This window comes from Sardina pilchardus, chromosome 2 (genome assembly GCF_963854185.1).
Source record: "Sardina pilchardus chromosome 2, fSarPil1.1, whole genome shotgun sequence".
NCBI classification, from domain to species: domain Eukaryota; kingdom Metazoa; phylum Chordata; class Actinopteri; order Clupeiformes; family Clupeidae; genus Sardina; species Sardina pilchardus.
Window position 1 is genome coordinate 27,314,575 of NC_084995.1, and position 24,158 is coordinate 27,338,732.

Below are 24,158 nucleotides of genomic sequence, written 5' to 3' on the forward strand. Positions count from 1 at the left end.
GCCACTGTGCTACTTCACATGATTATGTAGCTGTTAGTATGTATGTCCCTCTGTTGTTTCTAATGGCCATAACTGTCACAGTCTCATTTACCAGAAGATCATGTCATCTGAGTGAGGGTGTCTTTGGCAACATATTATGTTCTTTATAGAAATATAGATACAAAGATACGTACTCTTCTGATATTTTTTTTCAAGTTTATTTATATAGCACATTTCATACACAGAGGTCATTCAGTGTGCTTTATTTTGTTTTATAAACGTAAGCCTATTTATAACTTTGTGATAAACTCATCCACAATCTTTCTATTATCATTATTTTACATGCATGGAAAATCCCCTAGCCTATATAGGCACTGATTTAGGAGAAAAAAGTGTTTTGCCTAAGACATAGGCTATGTTGGATTTTTTCAGCTATCAAAGAATATCATCGTTGAGAGTTTTATTGCCACCATTAGGCTAATCAGTTTCTAACCTCCATGGTCAGTGGTCAGTGGCCAGTGGCCCCCACCAGAGAAATTTCACTTTACTACCATAGAAGTATTCGATCCAATGGCACGTCACCATTTCCTAGCTGGTTTCAGGAAGTTCCACGTCACATTTAGTTGTCCATTGGAAAAAATCGGGGGTACGAGTGCCGAAAGCTGACGAATGTGATTATACACCATTTTGACTGAAAGGAGACGAGCATTGCAAAGGAATCATGGTAAGACAAGACAATACTGCTTTATATCATCTGTGTAATCTGCAAAGACTTGCCATTGTTGACTGTACGATGATGTGTAAAGGTTTGCCACGTTAGCTAGGTTAGCTCATGTCATTTGATTGGGCTAACTCTGGCTTACGTTGAAAACCCTAGCCCAACTTAGCCGCACTTTGGTGTTCTGCAACTATGATTTCCGACTTGGTCAGATAAAGTTGTATTTTAGTAATGTCAAACACAGAACGTTTTCGGCATCATTAGTACATTTGTTAACCTCGACCTATGTCAAAACATTAGCTACGTGTTCAGCGCTGTCCACTAGGTTGGTTGCTAATGTTCTCATTTTAGCTAACGAAGGTTTAAAGGTTCACTAGCCTGTTTCTTCTCACTTCCTCGCTAATTGGCCCGGTCCTAATCTCATGAACATGTCATTGAAATCTCCGATGAAGTGATGAGTTTCATTTAATCATCGGATGGTTGCAGCCAAATAAATACTTCAATTGGCAGCGTACAAGTCGGTAGTATTGCTAGCTGGGGACACGTCAGTTAGCCAGTGTATTTCATAAACGCAATGACTCGCTTTTCTCCACGGTGGCAAATAGTAACATTACGTTTGTGATAGTCGATCGTGTTCCTTCGTCTGTATGGTTCATGTTCTGCCATTTTTGGGTGAAATAATGCAATGTTTTACTGTTCTAATTCAAAATGTCACTGCTATGATTTGTCTTGAAACATAAACACAACTGTTTTGCAATAGTTAGCCATTAGGAATATCATGTAGGCTATGTATCCACTATTAAATGACAGGCTTCTCGTACGCGTATACGATGCACTGCGCTGTTTCTGTCATATGTGTGATTAGTGTGTTGAGTTAAAGGGATATTCCGCCATTTGTGGAAATACGCTCATTTTCCACCTTCCCTCGAGCAAAACAATCGATATTTACCTTGTTCCCGTTCATCCAGCCATTCTGTGAGTCTGGCGATACAACTTTTAGCTTCAGACTAGCATAGATCATTGAATCGGATTAGACCATTAGCTTCTCGCCTGCTAGCTTCATGTTTAAAAGTGACTAATATTTCTGGTAATTTTCCCATTTAAAATGTGTGTCCTCTCAAGTTAGAAAGTGCAATAAGACCAACTGAAAATGAACCCTGCCGTTTTTCTAGGCTGATTTGACATGGAACTACATTCTCATCTGGCGTAATAATCAAGGCAACTTGCAGCTACTGGCACTACTATTGCTTGATGTCTATGGGGACTATTTTCAGATGCTGCGTACGATATCACTGCGCCTATGGTACGTTTGCAAGTTGCCTTGATTATTACGCCAGATGAGAGTGTAGTTCCATGTCAAATCAGCCTAGAAAAACGCCAGGTTTCATTTTCAGTTGGTCTTATTGCACTTTCTAACTTGAGAGGAGACACGTTTTAAATGGGAAAATTATCAGAAATCTTAGTCACTTTTAAACATGAAGCTAGCAGGCGAGAAGCTAATGGTCTAATCCGATTCAATGATCTATGCTAGGCTGAAGCTAAAAGTTGTATCGCCAGACTCACAGAATGGCTGGATGAACGGGAGCAAGGTAAATATCGATTGTTTTGCTCGAGGGGAGGTGGAAAATGAGCGTATTTCCAAAAATGGCGGAATATCCCTTTAAGTCTGTATGCTGCCTGTTTTCTAGCCTCTCCGGCTGGACATCAAGCGCAAGCTAACGGCCCGGTCAGACCGCGTCAAGAGCGTGGACCTACACCCGACTGAACCATGGATGTTGGCTAGCCTTTACAATGGCAGCGTGTGCGTCTGGAACCATGAATCACAGGTGAGTTCTAATACTCCCGTTCACCCATTCCCTGCACTCCAATTAGTAGTGAAAGTGGTTACCTATGTATTTAATGTGTGTGGCACCTGTTTTACAGACCCTGGTGAAGACCTTTGAGGTCTGTGATTTACCTGTGCGTGCATCCAAGTTTGTTGCCAGGAAAAACTGGGTCATCACTGGAGCAGTAAGTTGTTTACTTTGTGGTTATGCTTATTCATTTTGAAAGATTTGTGTGGTTTCTCATTGTTATTTTTTTTTAATTGTTTTTTAGGATGACATGCAAATTCGTGTGTTCAACTACAACACACTGGAGCGTGTTCACATGTTTGAGGCACACTCCGACTACATCCGCTGCATCGCTGTCCACCCTACACAGCCCTACATCCTCACTAGCAGCGGTAGGCACAAAAGAAAGCAACATGTCTAATCAGAAATTAGCGTCTTTTATCAGATGCTTTGCACATTTTCATGGCTGCCTGCCCTTAACTCTCTGTCTCCTCTGCATCTCTAGATGACATGCTCATCAAGCTCTGGGACTGGGAGAAGAAGTGGACGTGCAGTCAGGTGTTTGAGGGCCACACACATTACGTCATGCAGATCGTCATCAACCCGAAAGACAACAACCAGTTTGCCAGTGCTTCCCTGGATAGAACCATTAAGGTACTTACTTCATGAAGGAGCAGCATGCCAGCACAGGACTACAGAGCTGTCTATCTGTGTGTGTGTGTGTGTGTGTGTGTGTGTGTGTGTGTGTGTGTGTGTGTGTGTGTGTCTGTGTGTCTGTGTGTCTGTGTGTCTGTGTGTCTGTCTGTCTGTCTGTCTGTGTGTCTGTCTGTCTGTCTGTCTGTCTGTCTGTCTGTCTGTCTGTCTGCCGGACTACCTGCCAGTTATGCATCCTGTTTTATGCCATTCAAGTGTGTATAGTATGTTTACATGTGTGCTATGAAAGTAATGCAAACCTGAGTGTGTGCATATACACCATGCCTTTTTTTTCCCCTTTCTTGCAATCGGTAATGTTGCAGGATGAGTGGTTGTGTATATGAGGGGTACTCAGTTTCTGCCTGTCTCTTGTGTTGAAGGTGTGGCAGCTGGGCTCCTCCTCTCCTAACTTCACGCTGGAGGGCCACGAGAAAGGAGTGAACTGCATAGACTACTACAGCGGAGGAGACAAGCCCTACCTGATATCAGGGGCAGACGACAGACTGGTGAAGATCTGGGACTACCAGGTGAGCTGTCCTGCCTACATCAGGTGAGGTCTAATTGTCAGATTTGATTTCTCTCTTGCATGTATTAACATGCTCCCCTCCCGCCTCCTCTCTCTCCTCTCAGAATAAGACCTGCGTGCAGACTCTGGAGGGCCACGCTCAGAACGTGTCCTGTGTGAGCTTCCACCCAGAGTTGCCCATCATCATCACAGGCTCAGAGGACGGTGTGTTTGCTCTCTCTTGCTCTCTCTCTCACACTCACACACTCACACACACACACACATGCACAATCTTCTCTCTCTCTCTCTCTCTCTGTGTCTCTGTCTCTCTCTCTCTCTCGCTCTCTCTCTCTCTCTCTCTCTCTCTGTCTGTCTGTCTCTCTCTCTCTCTCTCTCTATCTCTGTGTCTCTGTCTCTCTCTCTCTCTCTGTCTCTCTCTCTCTCTCTGTCTCTGTCTCTCTCTCTCTCTCTCTCTCTCTCTCTCTCTCTCTCTCTGTCTGTCTGTCTCTCTCATTGTCACTCAAACTGATTGCGTCACATTTGTCCCCTGGCTGCTGGCCTGATCTCTGTGTCTTCTCGTCTCTTGTTCTCCCAAAGGCACGGTGCGTATCTGGCATTCCAGCACCTACCGGCTGGAGAGCACGCTGAACTACGGCATGGAGCGTGTGTGGTGTGTGTGCGGGCTGCGTGGCTCCAACAACGTGGCCCTGGGCTATGACGAGGGCAGCATCATCATCAAGGTAATGTCCGGCACTTGCATTTGTTGACAGATGCCTTTAGTTAACTTTGATTTTAAGGCTATGAGCTGTCATGCATTTCAGAACTAAATAACACTTTAGCTGCCTTTCTTACATTTTCATCATTTTCAGTCATTTTCTTGCTTCTGCGTTGTTTTTCAGAGAACTGAAATTGCACTGGGCTTATGAGTCTTCTCTTGTCTTTTTCTTCAATCCAGCTGGGTCGTGAGGAGCCAGCTATGTCTATGGACGCCAGTGGAAAGATAATCTGGGCCAAACACTCGGAGGTGCAGCAGGCCAACCTGAAGGCCATGGGAGACACCGAGATTAAGGACGGAGAGAGACTTCCTCTGGCTGTCAAAGACATGGGCAGCTGTGAGATCTACCCTCAGACCATCCAGCACAACCCCAACGGCAGGTGAGTTCATGGGAACCACACAGACAGCATCTGGCATTTCATTAGTCACCATTCAGATACATAACTAAAACATTACTTTAGAATTGTGTATGTGAGTGAGAAAAGATGTTCCCGAGGTGTGTTCAAATTTTCAAACAGACGTTAACGTTCATGGCAAAAAGTTTCCTTTGAACTGTTAAATTTGAATTTTTCCATCACAGTAAACCTTTTTCCATCACTCCTGTATGTTCATGGAGAGCTTCCTCCTCAGCCGATTTGCAAAAGTGTTCATAAACATTCATGGCGAACTCCAAACAATCAGAAAACTGTCACTGTAGACGTTCGCCTACTTTTGCACATTTGAAGGCACCTGAGCTCTCATGGCCTTGGTGCAGCATAGTGGGTGTTAACGCTCCTCTGGCCTGTGTGTGTGTGTGTGTGTGTGTGTGTGTGTGTGTGTGTGTGTGTGTGTGTGTGTGTGTGTGTGTGTGTGTGTCCTCAGGTTTGTTGTGGTGTGTGGAGACGGAGAGTACATCATTTACACAGCCATGGCTCTGAGGAACAAGAGCTTCGGGTCAGCACAGGAGTTTGTGTGGGCCCACGACTCCTCAGAGTAAGTACTGCGTCTCAGGTGTCCAATGTGACCTTGACAAGGTCATCCAGCTAGTCTTGCCAAAGACTGGCAGCATTTTACTAAATCAGGTTAATATATAAGCAAGTTTGTTAGTGCAAGTGTTGTCATAGGCCAGTCCTCTGAAGTGGAAGAGACTGGTGTTTTTATAGTTATTCTGCTTTTTAAAAGTCTGATGTACACCTCCTATCCCACAGGTATGCCATCAGGGAGTCCAGCAGTGTGGTAAAAATCTTCAAGAATTTCAAGGAGAAGAAATCTTTTAAGCCTGACTTTGGTGCAGAGGGTAAGATGACCCAGACTATACCACTTATCCATACAGTGCCGCCAACCAGACTATTCTGCTAATAGTCATTAGCATGTTGTTCACGTATCTCACCGGTGGCTCCTTGTATGTTGTCAGGTATATATGGAGGTTTCCTGCTGGGTGTCCGTTCTGTGAATGGCTTGGCATTCTATGACTGGGAAAGCACAGAGCTGATCCGGCGTATTGAGATCCAGCCTAAGCATGTGAGTTTTAAAAACACACACACTTACACACACACACACACACACACATACACACATACATACATACTCAATTACACACATACATAGATGCATACATGCATACATTACATACATGCTGTTGCGGCCCAGACATACCAACAAACACAAACACAAATTCCCACTGATGTATTGTAGACATTTAGATGGCCATGTGTACAGCTTACTAGTCCTTACCGTAAGGTCAGAACGCATAGCTGTGTGTAGGGGTTCTCCCTTGGCGTCCCGCCGGGTTCTCACGGTTCCGTTTCTCCTCTCAGATCTTCTGGTCCGACTCTGGAGAGCTGGTGTGCATCGCCACAGAGGAGTCCTTCTTCATCCTGCGCTACCTGTCTGAGAAGGTGGCCACCTCCCAGGAGACGAACGAGGGAGTGACCGAGGACGGCATCGAGGACGCTTTTGAGGTAAGGGCCCGATTTGGCAGGAAGACGCTCACTAAAGGACAAGTTGTTGGTGGTGGCACAGTGCGCTGCAGTGTTTTTCTTGATCTGGGTCAGGATGTATGGAAATCTCTAGATCTGCCGCTCTCCCGCTCTTCTTGTTGACGGTTGGACTGTGTGAACTGTGATGGAATGTGCTGTATGTCCAGCTGTGTAAACATATTCTGCCTTTCTCGTGTGTGTGTGTGTGTGTGTGTGTGTGTGTGTGTGTGTGTGTGTGTGTGTGTGTGTGTGTGTGTGTGTGTGTGTGTGTGTGTGTGTGTGTGTGTGTGTGTGTGTGTGTGTGTGTGTGTGTGTGTGTGTGTGTGTGTGTGTGTGTGTGTGTGTGTGTGTGTGTGTGTGTGTGTGTGTGTGTGTCCGCGCTGGCTCCACTCAGGTCCTGGGGGAGATTCAGGAGATCGTGAAGACAGGCCTGTGGGTGGGAGATTGCTTCATCTACACCAGCTCTGTCAACAGACTCAACTACTATGTTGGAGGAGAGATCGTCACCATCGCTCACCTGGACAGGTACACCTTTTTTAAAACAACGTTTTAAAGACGTGAAAAGTTATGTCACACAAATGACATCGGTCACTGACAGCATGGTAATTCGATGTGTTTACATACCTATTATGATACTTTTATGTTTTTTAATGACAAAGTGAAGTAGGCTGGTCACGACTTATCGACAGTAACTTTTTTATAATGTGTTGCGTTATCACATTATTGCTTGTCTTTTTCATCCAAAAAAAATAGTTACCACCACAGGCTAAATAGGAAGCATGCAAAGGTATCATCTTAATCTCAATTTGAGGTCTTAATCTCAATTTGTGTGTGTGTGTGTCTGATTTTAGGACCATGTACCTGTTGGGCTACATCCCTAAGGATGACCGATTGTACCTGGGCGATAAGGAGCTGAACATCGTCAGCTATTCATTGTTGGTGTCAGTTCTGGAGTACCAAACGGCAGTCATGCGCAGAGACTTTGGCATGGCCGACAAGGTCTTACCCACAATCCCCAAAGAACAGAGAACCCGCGTGGCCCACTTCCTGGAGAAACAGGTAGAACATCCTGTCTGTGGTATCTTATTGCTGCATCGTTGATGTTTCTGATGGGATATCTCTTATTACTGCCATAGAGCACAAGTGAATGGTGAATTGATTGATTGATTGATTGATTGATTGATTGATGTAATGTAATGTGTGTTTGTCCTCCAGGGCTTCAAGCAGCAGGCTCTGGCTGTGTCTACTGATCCGGAGCACAGGTTTGAGCTGGCCCTGCAGCTGGGAGAGCTCAAGATCGCCTATCAGCTGGCTGTGGAGGCAGAGGTGAGCCCGGGCCCTGTTTCAATCTACCCCATGCCAGTTCAAACCATCTACGAGTCCGTCTGCAGAGGGCTACATATTTGCTTTGAACCGAAAAAATGCTCAAGCAAACAGGCCAGCACTCTGGCATTTTAGAAGTATCAATATTTGAAGTGGGTGAGCTTTGTTATTTCTGGTGGCGAGTCCAATGCAAACCTCACACGGCTCTGCCTCTCTCCCCACCCCCACCCCCTCACCCCCGCAGTCGGAGCAGAAGTGGAAGCAGCTGGCAGAGTTGGCCATCAGCAAGTGCCAGTTTGGTTTGGCGCAGGAGTGCCTCCACCACGCCCAGGACTACGGGGGCCTGCTGCTGCTGGCCACCGCCTCGGGCAACGCCGCCATGGTGGGCAAGCTGGCCGAGGGCGCGGAACGCGACGGCAAGAACAACGTGGCATTCATGACCTACTTCCTGCAGGGGAAGTAAGTTTGTCCCGCGTTGAGAACGTGTGTGTGTGTGAGAGAGTGATGGCCAGATGGTATTGATGGTACAGCCTCCGAAGACATGTCATCAAGGGTTTCAGGAAAATTGGGAAAAGTTGAGGGGACATTATGTTGAACCACCGTACCACTATTGAAACTGTTTAGGTAATGATGCAGTGAATCAGAAACTGAAGGGATAATTCTTTCACATGCAGGGAAAAGAAACTGAGCAACACGCCAAAGCTTTCCCCATGTTTCCCATGTGCGAGTGTGACTGTAGAGACACTGTGGTTGAGTGGCCCCGGAAGAGGCTCTGTCCACCATCCTCTGAGTGTCCGTGTCTCTTTCTCTCCCCAGACTGGACCACTGCCTGGAGCTCCTCATCAGAACCAACCGCCTACCTGAGGCGGCCTTCCTCGCCCGCACTTACCTGCCCAGCCAGGTGTCCAGGTGAGCTAACCCAGCTTAGCTCTTCTACGTGTAAACTTGTGTTTTTGTAGCACTTTATTCTCATCAATTCCCATTCTCATCTAAACTGGATGTGAAAATGTGACTGTATGTGATTATGAACAAAGAATTTTCTTTCTAGAGAAGATTTGAAAAGAGATTCCTTTGCATTAAAGGAGTCCTAGAATTCAAAACCACATTCACCCTGTTCCTGTTGAATTTAGGCTGCGAGCAGTGTCCAAAGGACAACACCAAAGACTTTACCGCGTCCCCTGCCTGCTTTCGTATGCAAACTGGGAAATAGAAACAGCCGTGTTGAAATGCTCCAATCTGAACAGAGCTCAGATAACACGTAATAGGCGCCCATCCCCCTTTAGATACACCCCCTCTCATTTGCATACCTTCGATTAATAATTCTTGTTAAACTGCTCTTACGATGCTAGTATCTAGATATGTGGTCTATGGCAGAGACGTTGTAATGCTAGCATTATTACAGCTAACTTTGGAGAGTTACTATATTAAGAAATGTACTGATAAAACTTACCAATCTAACACATTCATTCTGTTGGGGAATCTGCTGCACTTCATCTTCGTCAGAACCTTCTTCTGACTCGGTTTATACATGTATGGCTGTATTCCTTATTTAAATCCATTGTTGATAGCTTTATCAAAGACTTTGGCTTTATTTACCAGCAGTAAACGTAGTTTCACTTTGCTCTAGCTTCAGACCGGTGGATTAAGCCAATCAACTTTCAGGACATATCGGCCAATAGACCAATCAGCGCGCATCTCATTTGAATATTCATGAACTTGCTGAGTGGGCGGGAAAAACAAACTGTTTCATTGCAAGGCTTATTTATGACCTTGTATTAGGCGATCTAGCAGTGCTCCTGGGGCGTTTTCAGCCCCACAAATTTACATATGACATTATTTAGGCTCAAAGATCAATTTGTAATGGTCAAAAAATGCGTTCTATGACTCCTTTAAGCATCACTATTCTCTGTTGTACTGTTGTGTGTGTGCGTGTGTGTGTGCGTGCTCAGGGTGGTGAAACTGTGGAGGGAGTCTCTGTCCAAGGTGAACCAGAAGGCAGCAGAGTCTCTGGCCGACCCCACTGAGTATGAGAACCTGTTCCCGGGCCTGAAGGAGGCCTTCGTGGCTGAGCAGTTCCTGCGGGAGACCAGCCAGGGCAAGACCCGGCCGGCCACCGACTACCCGCTGGTCACGGTGAGCCGCTCCACCAGCCCTCCCCTTCCCTCCCCTCTCTGCACAACACCCACCCTCTTGCACCGGCTGACCCTCTGGACTGCCCTCATCTTTGTCCACCTCTGCTCTCGTTGACCCGCCTCCCCACGTCACCCCTCATCCTTCCTTTCTGTTCTCTCTCTCTCTCTCTCTGTCTCTCTCTCTGTCTGTCTGTCTCTTTCTCTCACTCTCTCTCTCTCTCTCTCTCTCTCTCTCTCTCTCTGTCTGTCTCTCTGTCTCTTTCTCTCACTCTCTCTCTCTATCTCCTATGCTCCCCCTCCCCTCTCGTGTTGGCGTTGCGGTGGCATTCCTTCCCACTGTCTGATTCTGGATAACCTTGCCCATGTCAGCCTGTCCTCCTCACAGCTGCTGGATGCACACACACACACAGACACGCTTTCATATACATACATGACTCCCACACTCATCGCTTTTTTTTTTCTTCCTCAGCCCAACGAGGAGAGGAATGTTCTAGAAGAGGCGCGAGGCTACGAGCCCAAAGATGTCCCTGCACCTGTTGAGGTATGATTGTGCCAAACACATACACACACACGCACACACACACAAAAACACAAACACTTTCACACATTGCTCCCACACTCATCTTGTTGGTATGTGTGTGTTTTTTTTTCAGCTCAACGAGGAGAAGACTGTTCTAGAAGAAGCGCAAGTCCAGGAGTCCAAAGAAGTCCCTGCACCTGCTGAGGTATGATGGTGCCACAAACACAAACACAAACACAAGCATGCTTTCACACATGACCCCCTCGCTCATCCGGTTGGTGTTTATTTAATTTTTTTCCCCAGCCCATCGTGGAGAGCAATGTTGTAGAAGAGGCACCAGTCCAGGAGCCCGAAGAAGTCCCTGCATCTGCCGAGGTATGATGATACACACACACACACACACACACACCAACCAGAGTCCTGCACGGGTTGGGGTACACATGGGTATCTAACGGGGTGACCCACACATTTTGATGAAACGGGTGAAAAATATTCTACTGTGTTGGGGATACGGGTAGGGTCAGACACGGGAGGCACGGGTTTAAATCAGATTGCATACGTAACAATTTCCACAATTACACAATTAACATATCCACAATAATATGCCTGCATTTCAAGTTGATAAAAAGCATTTATCAACTCTCTTGGTGCATCCATCAGAACGAAGTGGTTGATTAAAAACACCTAAAGATGACTTTTGTCCAAAGTGACTTACATATGTCAACTATATTACAAGGGGCTAACACTGTCCCTGGAGCAACTTGGGGTTAAGTGCCTTGCTCAAGGGCTTTCAGGCTACTACACATTAGCCCAGCTCCTTAACCACTACACTACCAACGCCCCATTAAGTAAAAGGTTTAATGATGTATTTGCAGGGCGGTGTTTGAAGCCTAAATTAGGCAATTGCGTGGCGATAGCCTGTTGTAGCCACAACTGCTTGAAGAGTGGTGACATTTTTGGTGGTATTTGTGGTAGCCCACTTTTCACCATGTAGGATAGGCCCGAACTTCCACTGAAGTTGCATCTGCAGTGTTTATGGTCGTGTAATTAGGCTACAGAGGTAACTAGCCTATGTATGACCTAGCAATAAACCTTTTCTTAAACGCGTCTGATGTGGTAGACTGATTTTAACTCTGGTGCTGGTGCATCAAAAATGACGGGTACAGTACGGGCAGGTGCGGACTCTGATACACACACACACACACACACACACAAAACCAGGCATAGTGACATATCTATCTACAAATTACAGGAACATCTGTCTGTCTGTTTGTTTGCGCATTTTATGCGCGTTGTATATACGCATAGAACCTGTTGTATATATGCCTTAGAACTCAAAGCTTTAGGCTTATGTCCTTTTGATCAGCTACAGGCAACGAGTGGCAGACAGAGCGTGATGTCTCTTATAGGCTACCAGAGATTGTTTTTGAGTCATATCCTTTCAACTTTAAGAGGCATCATTCCACAAAATAATTTTGGGGGCTGTTTTTCTATCAATAGGCTAAATACATAGCCTTAACTCAAAACAGCTGTTAGGCTTATGTCATTTCGATCTATGTGTCTAGTCCTCTCAGAATTCCTACTGAGTACAAATGCAAACAAAAAAAAGATCTTGGAACTGTTTAGTTCTAGGGGTAGTCTCTGAGACATTCTAATTAGGAGACACTGCACTCAAAAAATCATTCATAGAAATGTATGGGATTGTTTCGTTGTCTACACATATCCTGCCGCCAAAGGTTAACATCAAGAGACGGTTGACAAAGGTCTTGTATCTTTAAGGATCTTTGTTAAAAACATGTTAATACATTGTGCCAATCCTATAGCATGTTGTGAATACATCGTGGCAGTCATGTGTTGTGATGTCGCAGCTTGGTTTTGTGAAGCCTTACACACACGCATTGTACCCAAAATAGCTTCCTGATAACTGTCCATAGTACATTGCAAGATGGCCATCAAGTGGAAGGACATGCTTAAAAGGACTTCAGTAGAATACCCAGTTAGTAAACTGTGTTCTCAGAACTGTCGCGTCTGAATGTGCTTGGATCATTCTACAAAAACGTGCCAGTCAACATTCTAAATATCTTGTTTTCAAAGTACTGTTTTTAAAGTCTTGAAGCACCTATTTAGATAAAGTAGATCCTTATCTCTCAAAAAAATATGCAATAACTGTATTTATTTATTCATTTATTTATTTATTTTCCGAATAATCAACATGCATATGTGTGTATTGTCAACCCTGTTACAAAGAAAATGAAAAATGTTTTAAGTCTTATTTAAATCAATTATGGTCATGAAAAATAAATCCCCCCTGTTTACATTAACTCATTGGCTGCCAGCGATTTTCAGTGCAGAGCGCTCCATACTGCCAGACGTTTTACAGCATTTTGACTGTTTTTCCAAGATCCACCGAACGGTGAGCTTTATGACTATGTAAACACCGAAGGTACCAAATGAAAGAGTAGACTCTCTTCTTTCACCAGGAAAAAACGGCTTGTTTCTATCGTTTTCCGTTCTTTAGTAATCGTCAGTAGAACATGGGTTAGTTTTGCTAAAAACACCTGTTTTTGACCAAAGCATGGAGAAAACGATCTTTTTGTGAAAATCAACTTTTTAACGTTAGCGTTTCAGTAGTATGTCAACCACGATTGCACTGTTATCTCGTCAGTCTCGTCAAGGTTGCTAGGGACTCTGATGGTCGCTAAAGACTCTGAACAGGATGCTAGACTTAGCAAGCTAGCACTAGCAAGGTTGTTGTTAGTCTATATCGCAATATCCAATGTAAATGGATCATACCGTTCACGTGTTTTCCATCCTTGATGTAAGAAGTAAGCATATTTATTCCCTGCATGGCGTGCAAACTAGATCCACTGTGGTCGATCTTCAGTGTGTTTGCTAGTTGTCTCTGCATGACTTGTGCACTCTAGGCAGATACTAATGATCCAAATGGCACTGTTGCCATCTAGAGGTTCGGATCGCTAGTGCACTCTGTTTACAAGCCTGAAACTCTGCCAGATCGTTCCCAAGCCCACCCAGGAGCCCTCCCCATTGAAAACGGCAATTGACGTATGTGTCTAAATTGACGTTTAAAGACGTCAATGGCAGTTAATGAGTTAAGAGTGTTTGCAAATGGAAAATGTTCACTGTTGAAACGTTTTTGTTTTTTTTTTCCTGGGGTGAATATATTGCTCTATTTTGCAGTCAAATGAGGTTATTTTACATTCGTCTTTTATTTATTTATTTTACATTAGAGTATTATACAAGTAACAGCGTTGATACTTACAGGGTTGACGAAATATGTTACTGGTTATTACTAGCCATGTGGTTGATGCGATGACACCACGTGGTGTGCATTCTCGAGAAGTTAAAATGCTGTTAAATATGTAGATTTAAATGTTCAAACAAGTAACTTTTTCCTGCCTGATTTTATGGTAACTGAGTTGACACGGTGACTTTGTCCCTTGGCAAGAAAAAATTATTAAAAGATAATCACACTCACTTTAAAAAAAAAAAAATCAACATTTTCCGGACCATATTGAACAACTGAGGCTTTTATATTTAAAAAAAAAAACACTAAAAAGTTAGTGATAGTAGACAAACCATATTGATGGACAAGCCATTTTTATGATGTCTGCAAGATATCTAATACATAAAGTCCTTAAAAAAAGGATTAATTCTTTGAAAGTAAATCGTAGGGGTGTAACGGTACATAAAAATCACGGTTCGGTGTGTGTGTGTGCCTCGGTCACGGTTCTGTATTTTTCAGTACAGAAAGCCTGTAGCTGTTTACTGACCGTATAGCTGATGCACAGCGGGAATGGTATTTTGAAAGTGTCAACTGTTTTTTTTTTTTTACGTTAATTGACTAAACTGACATTGTTTGCCACTTAATATGTTTGTGTGGGAACTCACATTTGAAATGTGGTCTGCACGCAAAAAAGCCTACTGTTGATTACAATTAAAGACTACATGGTGCATATCTGTATTGAACCTAATGCCCTGGACCTAAACAGCTCAGTTTCAATGCATGTGCCTTTACACCCCTAGATAATTGTCATACCACAGAAACTAAATTAAATATCATTAATTCAGCTTTACAAGGCTGTTTTGTGACACTAAATGGCACGTTTTTGTAGAATGACTTGCTTAATGACAGTGCCCAGGTATTTGTGTTCGTGTACAACTTCAACGGGTTACTCATGGATTGTAGTGGCTGTCCTGCATCCTCCATGGTTGGTGAAGTGAATGAACATCTCCTTGGTCTTTGAAATATTTAGCTCCAAAAAGGAACAATCATACCATTCCACAGACTCACTGAGGACAGATCTTGGACAGAACCAGATAGCAGGGAAAGGAGAACAGTGTCAGCAAACTTCACTAGATGGCGATCAGGATGGAGGCTTCTACAATCATTTGTGTACAAGATAAAAAAAAACAGTGGTGAGAGGACACAACCCTGGAGTGAGCCAGTGGACGTGTATCTGATGTCCGAGAACCTTTTGATTGACTAGCACCTTCTGTGTTCTTTGGGTAAGAAACTTCATGATCCACAGAATTAGCTGATTATTAGCAAGTGGTTGGATGGTGTTAAAAGCAGATGAGGAATCCGCAAAAAGGAGCCGGACAAAAGAATTTGAGCCCTCTAGGTGTTCATGGACAGCATTCTATATGTAGAGTTTGGAATCATCCACCCCTCCCTTATAGCGTGATATGCAAACTGAAGGAATCCGTCTTTGAAGCTGTGGCATTGATAATGTGATTTTTCACGATCCTCTCCAAGGACTTTGTGACAAGGGCGGTCAGGGCTATGGATCTTAAGGTCTTTCAGGACTTTTTAGGCTGCTCTTCTTGGGAATGGGCATAGTGGTGGAGCTCTGGAGTATCTGCTGGAGAGCTATCTAGATACATAGATTTGTGCAGGGCTGATTGACATCTGTGCTTGTCTATATGCTCGTGTGCAGCAGGTGTCTGTGCAGCAGACGGGACCCCTGGAGGCTGAGCCAGTGGCAGAGGCCCCGTTAGTAGAGGTCCCGGCGGTAGACGCCCCGCTGATAAAGGCCCCGGCAGCGGGAGCCGGCATGTTTGCCTCAATGATGGCAGCAGTAGCAGCCCCTGTGGCGGCAGCAGTGGCCGCTGTGAGCGCCCCTACACCTGAGCCAGCAGCAGTGGCCGCCGTGAGTGCCCCTACACCTGAACCAGCCACTGAAGAAGAGACAGTAGAAGAGGAGGAGGAGGAAGAGGAAGAGGAAGATGAGAAGGAGGAAGCAGCAGCGGAAGCCAGCGTGTTTGCTTCAGTGATGGCAGCTGTAGCTGCCCCTGTGGCGGCAGCAGTAGCCGCCGTGAGCGTCCCTACTCCTGAGCCAGCCGCTGAGGAAGAGGAGGAAGCCGTGGTGGAAGTACCTGTTGAAGAGGTGGCAGCACCTGTTAAAGAAGTGACGCCTGCTGAAGAGGAAGTGGTGCCTGTGCTAGAGGAAGTGGTGCCTGTGAAAGAGGAAGTGGTGCCTGTGAAAGAGGAAGTGACCCTTGTGGAAGAGGAAGTGGCCCTTGTGGAAGAGGATGTGGTGCCTGTGGTAGAGGAAGTGGCTCCTGTTGAAGTGATGGCGGCGCCTTTGGTAGAGGAAGTGGCTCCTGTTGAAGAGGAAGTGGCTCCTGTTGAAAAGGAAGTTGCTCCTGTTGAAGAGGAAGTGGCTCCTGTTGAAAAGGAAGTTGCTCCTGTTGAAGAGGAAGTGGCTCCTGTTGAAAAGGAAGTTGCTCCTGTGGTAGCGGAAGTGGCTCCTGTTGAAGAGAAAGTGGCTCCTGTGGTAGCGGAAGTGGCTCCTGTTGAAGAGAAAGTGGCTCCTGTGGTAGAGGAAGTGGCGCCTGTGTTAGAGGAAGTGGCGCCTGTGGTACAGGAAGTGGCTCCTGTGGTAGAGGAAGTGGAGCCTGTGGAAGTGGTGGCAGCACCTGTGGAAGAGAAGACCCCCACCGCAGCAGCTACATCAGCAGCAGCAGCAGCAGCAGCATCAGCAGCAGCACTAGCAGCAGCACTAGCAGACCTAGACAATGATGAGGTACTCCTCAGCACTCAGGACCAGCATCCTGGAAGTGTTCCGTGATTTTATTGATCTCTCTGTACATGCACTGCTGGGTCACCAACATGTGTGTACATAACCCAAAGTGCATGTCTTTAACCCTAGCTTTGCATTTTGCGCAAATGGAATAACAAGCACCATAAACATGGCGTTGGGATGCTAATGGTAACGCTAATGGTAACGCTAATGGTAATGGTAATGGTAAAGGTAACTGTAATGGTAACGGTGATGGGGTTGGGATGGTGATGGGGTTGGGATGGTGTGTGTGTGTGTGTGTGTCTGTATGTGTGTGTGTGTGTGTGTGTGTGTGTGTGTGTGTAAGTGTGTTTGTCACTCGCAAGAGATCAAGTTTCACTGTCCGTGTTAACCCCCTCTTTTCCCACCTCCAGATCCTGGATGAGCTGGAGGATGACCTTGACAACATGGAACTTGACGACATTGACACCACGGACGTAAACCTTGACGATGACTTCCTAGATGACTAACACACCCTTGTGATTCAGGCCATCTGTGTTTATTTAAGAGACCAAACTCCTTTTGTATTTCTACTTGAGTTGTGTAAGGCAGTGAGACTCGTTAGCTGCTGTGGGTATCAGTGCGAATCACTGATGCATCATGGGTGATTTCCCACGTGAATATTGGCGGGGTGGGGTTAAGGGACACATTCATTCTGAATTTTTATATGGATCTCTTCAGCTCGCCTTCACACAGCTGCCCTTGCCTTTAAGTATGTATTTCTTTATCTAAATGTATGTCCTAACCTAGAGCAATCATTGTTCATCCACAGTAAAAAAAATAAAACACTGCATTATGGGATTCAATATGTTTTCCTCGTTTCACTTCCTCATAAATCATTATTTGGATCCTCAGTATGGAAGGTTTTTCAAGAGAACACTAGATGGCGATGCATACCTTTTTAACTAAATTCACCCCTTCAGCGAGGATAAATATATTTTTTTTAAAAAATGCAGTTGCCAGGGGATGTGTTGAATGCATTTTTGTGTATGTAACTTCACTTTCTAAGATCTTGAAACACCGCAGTTGTGCCTAAACATGGTACTAAGAGAATGCAGGACCCCACAGGCTGTAGCGTGGTTTGGCAGAAAATAGTTCCCGATGAGGGTCACCTCCGTGACGCACCCAGCGGCCCCTCACCCTGGTCACACATGGAGAAGTACTGAGGCACAGTACCGCTTACGCCCCACATACATGACACGGCTCGTTGGGATTTCATGTACTGCCCTGTGCATAGGAGGAAGTTCATGAGGGTGTCACCGGTCACCAGAGAGTTGTCACTGACAATAGGGTGAGCAAGGGGCCTAACAGCCTATTGTAGTCCTGTGTCAAAACTCCCCATCAGGCATTGCTTGACCCTTGGGGATCAATAAAGTATGTATCTATCTATCTATCTATCTATCTATCTTGCTGGTAATTTAATGCTGGTATACAGAGAACTTTAGGAGACGATTATAACAGCTGGGATATCATCATGTGTCTTGCCTGTCATCCCTTCGCATATATTTGTAAATTATAAGGTTGTGGAAAGCCTTTTGAAATGGGGTTGAGTGGAAGTGGAGCACATAGTGTATGTATATCCATAGTTCCAACTATCCATAATATGATGGAGTACATACAAACATAAACTACTAGCAATGAACAAGCATATAGCCATTTTGGGGAGAAAAACTGGGGGTGGGGGAAGGGGGTACAGTCATCCCCTTTGCCACAGGCCTGATCTGGGGGTGTGAGAGGTGGAGAAGGCATGCAGAGGTGGAGAGCTGTCAACTCTGCACCTGTAGAATTTAATTGGGTTTATCACGGTGTGAAAGAAACTGGTGCCCAGCTCGACTGTGAGAGTCCTCCATTTGAGGATGGTGTTTGTACTGCAGCCCGTCAGAAAACAAGATAAGAGCGCAGGAACGTGACTGACCAATCTCATTGGTTTGACGAGTCTGCTTTGAAATTGCTCCGCATGAAAATGTGAATCAGGATTACATGGTTGAGTTCAGATTAGAACTATTCCTATGGCCTCCACTACCTCACTTTGAGAAAAAAAAATCCCCATACACTACTCAGGAAATAGTCATCAGGCCTGGTGAAGTGTGTGTGTGTGTGTGTGTGTGTGTGTGTGTGTGTGTGTGTAGTGTGTGTGTGTATGGAGGTCAAAGGGAGGTGAGCCAAGTGGCCGGCTGGGAGAGGAGAGTCCTCTCTGGCGTTTCCTCTTCAACTTCTCTCTCATCTGAGTGGGAGAGGAGCGGAGCGAGGAGATGAGATGAGAAAAGGAGGAGGCGAAGGGAACATGGGCAGATCAGAGCCCACAGGGGCACGGTGACATTCAGCCACAAGCACTCGCTCTCTCTTTCACTCTCTCACGGCCTCGCCAAACTCCCGCCTGCTCAAACGCTTGCCTCTCTGAGCGGACTTGAGAAAGACATCTGTGGCTTTCATACTCTCTAATCAACACCACAGGGGCTATGAGATGAAAGCATGTAAAAAATGAAGCCCGTTTCAGTCTGGTCACTGTCTGACGCTGACCAGTAGATTTGGGCATGGGGATCCTAGTGGATGAGTGTCTTGAGCTTCTGCGCTGCTTGTGAATGCCACTATCTAACAACTAGGGTTGTTATCTGAACTCAGAAATTGCACACTCACTGTCAAGGTTGAGCTTGAGAATGCCGTGTTCAGTCTCTCTGTTATCAGGAAGCCATACTTTAGGACTAACTAACATCACACTCCGCCCAGTGTAATGCCAGTAAGGACTCTATTATCAGTGATACATCCTTCTGGCCGTGTGAGGTTTGCCTAGTAAAATAAAACCTGCACTACAATCCCCCAAAACCCAGAGCGAAGCTCATCTTCGCCTCTTGCATGGTAATAAAGACTCATGTTGTTAAGCATGCTCCTGATCGTGTTACATGCTAAACCTGCCACACTTCAGATTGACTGGGAAGTGTCATGCTAAGTGATCCATGTGTCATGTGTTTTGGTAGCATGATGCCTAGACAAAGCAATACCACAGCTGTACTTTGGGGTCTTAGTTGAACACATATACAGTAGCTCTACGCGAAAACCACATATATGTTTGCCAAACCCCCCCTACCACATACTTTTCCAAATAGAGGTGGGTGAGAAAAGCAGAAGGCCATTCTCCACAAGAGTGAAATGTGTAGTGTAAAAGCACCTCTTTGAGGTCACCTGAACAACCTTGCCATGGCCCTTCCCAGGGTTTAGCATGAATAAAGCCCCCCAGTGAAGTAGCAGGGCTGGTGTTTTAGTCCACAGCCCAGTGGGCTGCCTTCTGTAGCCTAGTGCTTCCCCAGGTCCCCCAGGAGCGGGTAAAGCGGGGAAATCCTGTGGGCTCAGTGCGGCCCCAGCCTCTCGCTCATTAGCCAGCCGTTGATTGATAACCTGGCTAATTGTGGCCCAGTTCCCTACCGGCCGAGCATCCAGCTGCCCAGGGCTTGCAGCTGTGAGCAGTAATCAGTGGGCAGCTCCGTCGCTCCAGACGGGCCAGATCCCAGATGGATCCTTTCAAACGGCAGCCTTCCCCCGCCTGATAAGATCGTTACGGGCCTCAGTCACTCTATTCACTGGCTGGCTGCTGTTTGAATGACAGCGACAGTTTGACTGACAGCTTCTCTCTAGGTTTATAATGTTTGCAGTGCAGTTTGTGATGTTCTGCTTGTGTTTTCTGAAAGAAGCAAATGTTGTGACTGCCTGCATTTTTTTGGTGTGTGTTTTTTTTTTTTGCACAAGCTAGTGATCATGCTTAGCATTGCAGTGCCGGTGCCAGCCAGCAGGGGGAGACGTGTGGTGTGCAGCTGAGCTCCGGCTGGCCTGGCCAGGCGAGTGCTGGGACTCTGCCCTCTCCCTGTGTGCTCACACTGCACTCTGACTCCTGGCCGTACAGCTGTGGGATCGCTGACCAGAGATGAGATGAAATATCGGAGGGTATCTGAGTACAGTAACAATTCAGCAACTGGCCTCCATTCCAGAATCAGAATCAATCGCAATGCAACCTTTTTTTTTTTGCAGTTTTCATTAAAAGGAGGCCTTTAAACAATATGAGGGCCCCTGAAGTGTCGAAAATAGTTTCATCTTGATAAAGTAACCCTCTCTGGATTCCATCTCTCTCTACTGGAACAATCAGGCGGCCGGGATGTGCATTTGACCGGGGTCTGACCAGAGCCTGGTGGGGTCCAGCTGCTCCAGCGAGCTTATGCGATCCAGCACTCACCTTCACAAACACTCTCTCCGAGATCTCAGGTTACAGTGCACTCCAGACAGCCTATGCCTTTTTTAACCTCTGTTCCTAATTGGGTATCAGGGTGAAAGATGCTTAGATGTATCCTTCATCACCAATTACCCTCCGATGGGAATCATTCAAGGTAGAGGGATGTTTTCCTTTAGCTCTAGATCATTCAGGTTTGACCAAAATCCTGAGACTGTAATACCTTCGGGTTATGAAATGGAGTTTAGGATACTCTGACTTTTTTGTACTGTGTTTATTTATCTGTCATCCTGTTCTCTCTCACTCTCTCTCCATCTCTCCCTTGCTCTCTGTCTCTCCAAGTATGTGTGTGTGTGTGTGTGTGTGTGTGTGTGTGTGTGTGTGTGTGTGTGTGTGTGTGTGTGTGTGTGTGTGTGTGTGTGTGTGTGTGTGTGTGTGTGTGTGTGTGTGTGTGTGTGTGTGTGTGTGTGTGTGTGTGTGTGTGTGTGTGTGTGTGTGTGCGTGTGTGTGTGCGTGTGTGTGTGTGTGTGTGCACGTGTGTGCACGAACACACATAAGAATGTCTTCATTTTCTGAATATGGTCCTGTTACATGTGGCATCTACACCGGAGGGTACATTCAACATTCAAAACACAACAGAAATTGTTGCACTAACATGAGAATGAAAGTAATGCCGAACATCCCCTCAAAAGAATGATATCATGAGCATGTTCAATTACAGTCTTCCACAAACTAAACTGATTTATCAAAATCTCATTTATGTTAAAGATGTAAAATATTACCTGACCTAGAGCTTGGGAGTGTCATTCTGGAGGTTCTCTCTCTGTTTGCAGTATTATTGTGTTCTTATTGTCGGAACACTGAGACCAGAACAGAGCTCAATAGGAGATCGCCTGGAATCAGTTGTGTAAACGCCCCCATACTACCACAAGGCCAAATGGCATTATACTGGTGCAATGATATGTACTATAACAACAAATACACACTAAAGCACCAGCAATATGCCTTTGATATCTGGTGGTGCCTCTTCAAAAAGCTGCATGCCTAAGTTGGAAATAGGTTTGATATATCACAGGTAAAAGGGCTATTGCCCCATCCTCAGCTTTTATTGTAAAATAAAACAAAATACCAGAGACAAGGACATGTGTTTACTATTTTCAAAATACCAAAGACTGACAAGACTGTATGTTTACTATATCCAAAATCAATAGGCTTGACATAAATGTAAACATGGGTGTAAAAATGTGTCTGCTCACAGATGTATTGTCATTTATTTGAATGGACAAAGAATACATTGGTCAGCTTTGCAAATGGCAAAAATGTACAACTGTCTAGTTGTGTAAATTGATATTTACAAACAACCCCCATACCCCAACACACACACACACGCACATCCACAAACAGTGAATGTTTGCTTTACTTAGCTAAGTGAAATCTGAACTGGTCTTCAGCAATAGCCTAAGCTTAGTAGTTAATGTTATTTTTTCTAGTTTGTTTGTCAATTCTTGGGACTTCAGTTGCTAATTGTTTAGAGCATTTAGTGTCAACATGCCCATACTTGATTAATGCTACAAGTTTCTAAAAAAAAAGTTATCGGTGGACGTTTTGGAAATGTAGTGCAATGATGCTACTATTTAATAAGTTGAGTCAACAAAGTATACCTAAGCCCTCTTAAAAGTTTGCAGTGGAAACACCATCATTGACAGAGTATTTCACACCTTTTCTATTGCTGTCATTTTGCTGTCACTTTCAACACATCAGAATATGAATCTTAGACTTTCTTCTCAGAGACGCAAAATGCTCTCTAACAAACTCTTTTGGTATTTACATCAAACACAACGCAATCGGGTTGCACCGGTAGGGTGTCTGCCGTGCAAATAATAAATAATCAGCCATTAGGCCGAAGGCATGTGCCCTGTATCCGAAAGCCATTTCCTGTGTTGCCATTAGAACAGCGGTGCGCGCACGCTCGTGCCCTGTCGCGATGCGGCTTGCGTGAGGACTTGAGACAGGAAGTCTCCACGTTCGGAGTGTTCGGTGGAGTTCTGAAGTCACTCACTGTCTCTGTCCGTGTCGTGGGGCTGTGGTCCCAGTGCGTACAATGGAAGGATGCCCGGCTGTTATTACAGCAGCGTGGTAATGAATGGGACTGCGCGCCTCCAGTTCTGAGCCTCCTCGTCTAAAGTTGGATTTGACCGTTGAGTGACGGGGCCGGACGGAATTACATTTATGCGTCCTCGCTCATTACTCGATTTATTCTCGCGTTTCCGCAGGTCACTACAGAGGGTGTTTGTTTGTTTCTGTCCCAGAAGCAGAGTTTGATTAGGCTTGAAAGGGAGCGGGGTTATGACACGAATCCTTTAGAACCGCTGATTGTGACAACATTAAGCTTCCCCTCCAGTAGTCTTCTGTAGGCTATTAATAGTTTTAAGCCTACTTTATTTTCAAATACAACACTGTGCACAGTAGGTCACTATAGATAATTACAAGCGAACATTAGCAGCACGTTAGACTGCAAGCTCATCCACTTAAACCAACAGATTGCTTTTTTTTTTCATTGGCCGTGAAGTCCAATAACTAGCTGGAGCCTGGGAGTCTTTGTAAGGCAGTCTTTTTTCCTTTTACTTTTCTTGGATCAAAACACAAGTATAGTCTTTCATCCTAGGAATTACATATGAACTGACCTCATCATGTATAAGGCAAGAATGGCCGCGCCGCCAAGCTCGGCAAGGCAGGGGACTGTTTTATCACAAAGACCTGTAGACACAGTACCATGCGGAAATTTGATTAGTAACCTTGGTAACATGAAGAGGTCACAATAATCCTCATAACTGGATATGATAGGCCACAGTTAGGGTTAGATAAGGGGTGTCACGGTCTAACAGTCATTGTGTCAGAGAGCAACTTCCAACCAGGTCCCAAAATAAGAGATCCGTGCTTGATTTGACAATTGTTGTTTTTAAGGATTTGTTTGAGGATCCCTCCTCCCTGTGTTCTATCAGTGGAATCTGTATACAGTCACCAATCACTTTTGTACTCTGATTGCAATCCTCAAATTTAGAATGACTCATTAATAGGATTAACGGCATGATGGGAGTTTTCCCTAAATCAGATAAAGCCTTTCAATGAGATGAAACAGTGTTGCGCGCACCAATGTGTTGACATCTGTGTAAAATCTTTTGATGTCATAAATGTGATGGTGACCGTGGTTGGAATGTGCCTTCAGAAAAAAACGAGCTGAAAAAAACAATACATGGATGACTGGGTCTCTCCTGTGCTGCAGCTTGAGTCTATTATTGATGTCATCTTGATCCAATTTGATGAATCTTAGGGGTTCGCCCAAAGAGAGGGGCCAGTCAGAGCAAACGCAGGTCAGATTTCTCCAGATTTCACCCCAATTCCTTCTCCCGAGCTCACACTTACA

At 45.2% G+C, this 24,158-nt stretch overlaps 1 protein-coding gene across 2 annotated transcripts; it reads left to right on the forward strand.

Moving 5' to 3' along the window:
• Positions 1-578: 578 nt before the first annotated feature.
• Positions 579-17,324, forward strand: copb2 (COPI coat complex subunit beta 2). 2 transcript variants are annotated; one of them, XM_062523833.1, is made up of 24 exons: positions 579-703; positions 2,386-2,523; positions 2,621-2,707; positions 2,795-2,921; positions 3,035-3,183; positions 3,603-3,749; positions 3,853-3,952; positions 4,325-4,467; positions 4,683-4,882; positions 5,364-5,474; positions 5,690-5,778; positions 5,896-6,002; positions 6,299-6,442; positions 6,855-6,985; positions 7,312-7,519; positions 7,676-7,786; positions 8,028-8,242; positions 8,600-8,692; positions 9,733-9,916; positions 10,385-10,456; positions 10,569-10,640; positions 10,739-10,810; positions 15,394-16,482; positions 16,893-17,324. In XM_062523833.1, exons 1-24 carry the CDS (start codon positions 701-703, stop codon positions 16,986-16,988), a joined length of 3,888 nt encoding a protein of 1,295 aa, XP_062379817.1. In that variant the 5' UTR covers positions 579-700; the 3' UTR covers positions 16,989-17,324. The 2 variants fall into 2 exon arrangements, with proteins under 2 accessions (XP_062379817.1, XP_062379818.1); XM_062523834.1 differs by lacking the exon at positions 15,394-16,482.
• The last annotated feature ends 6,834 nt before the right edge of the window (positions 17,325-24,158 follow it).

Bases quoted from the DNA above. Each gene is read 5' to 3' on its own strand.
- copb2 (XM_062523833.1), top strand. The intron at 2,708-2,794 runs GTAAGTTGTTTA...ATTGTTTTTTAG, and splicing joins ACTGGGTCATCACTGGAGCA to GATGACATGCAAATTCGTGT. The intron at 3,953-4,324 runs GTGTGTTTGCTC...GTTCTCCCAAAG, and splicing joins CATCACAGGCTCAGAGGACG to GCACGGTGCGTATCTGGCAT.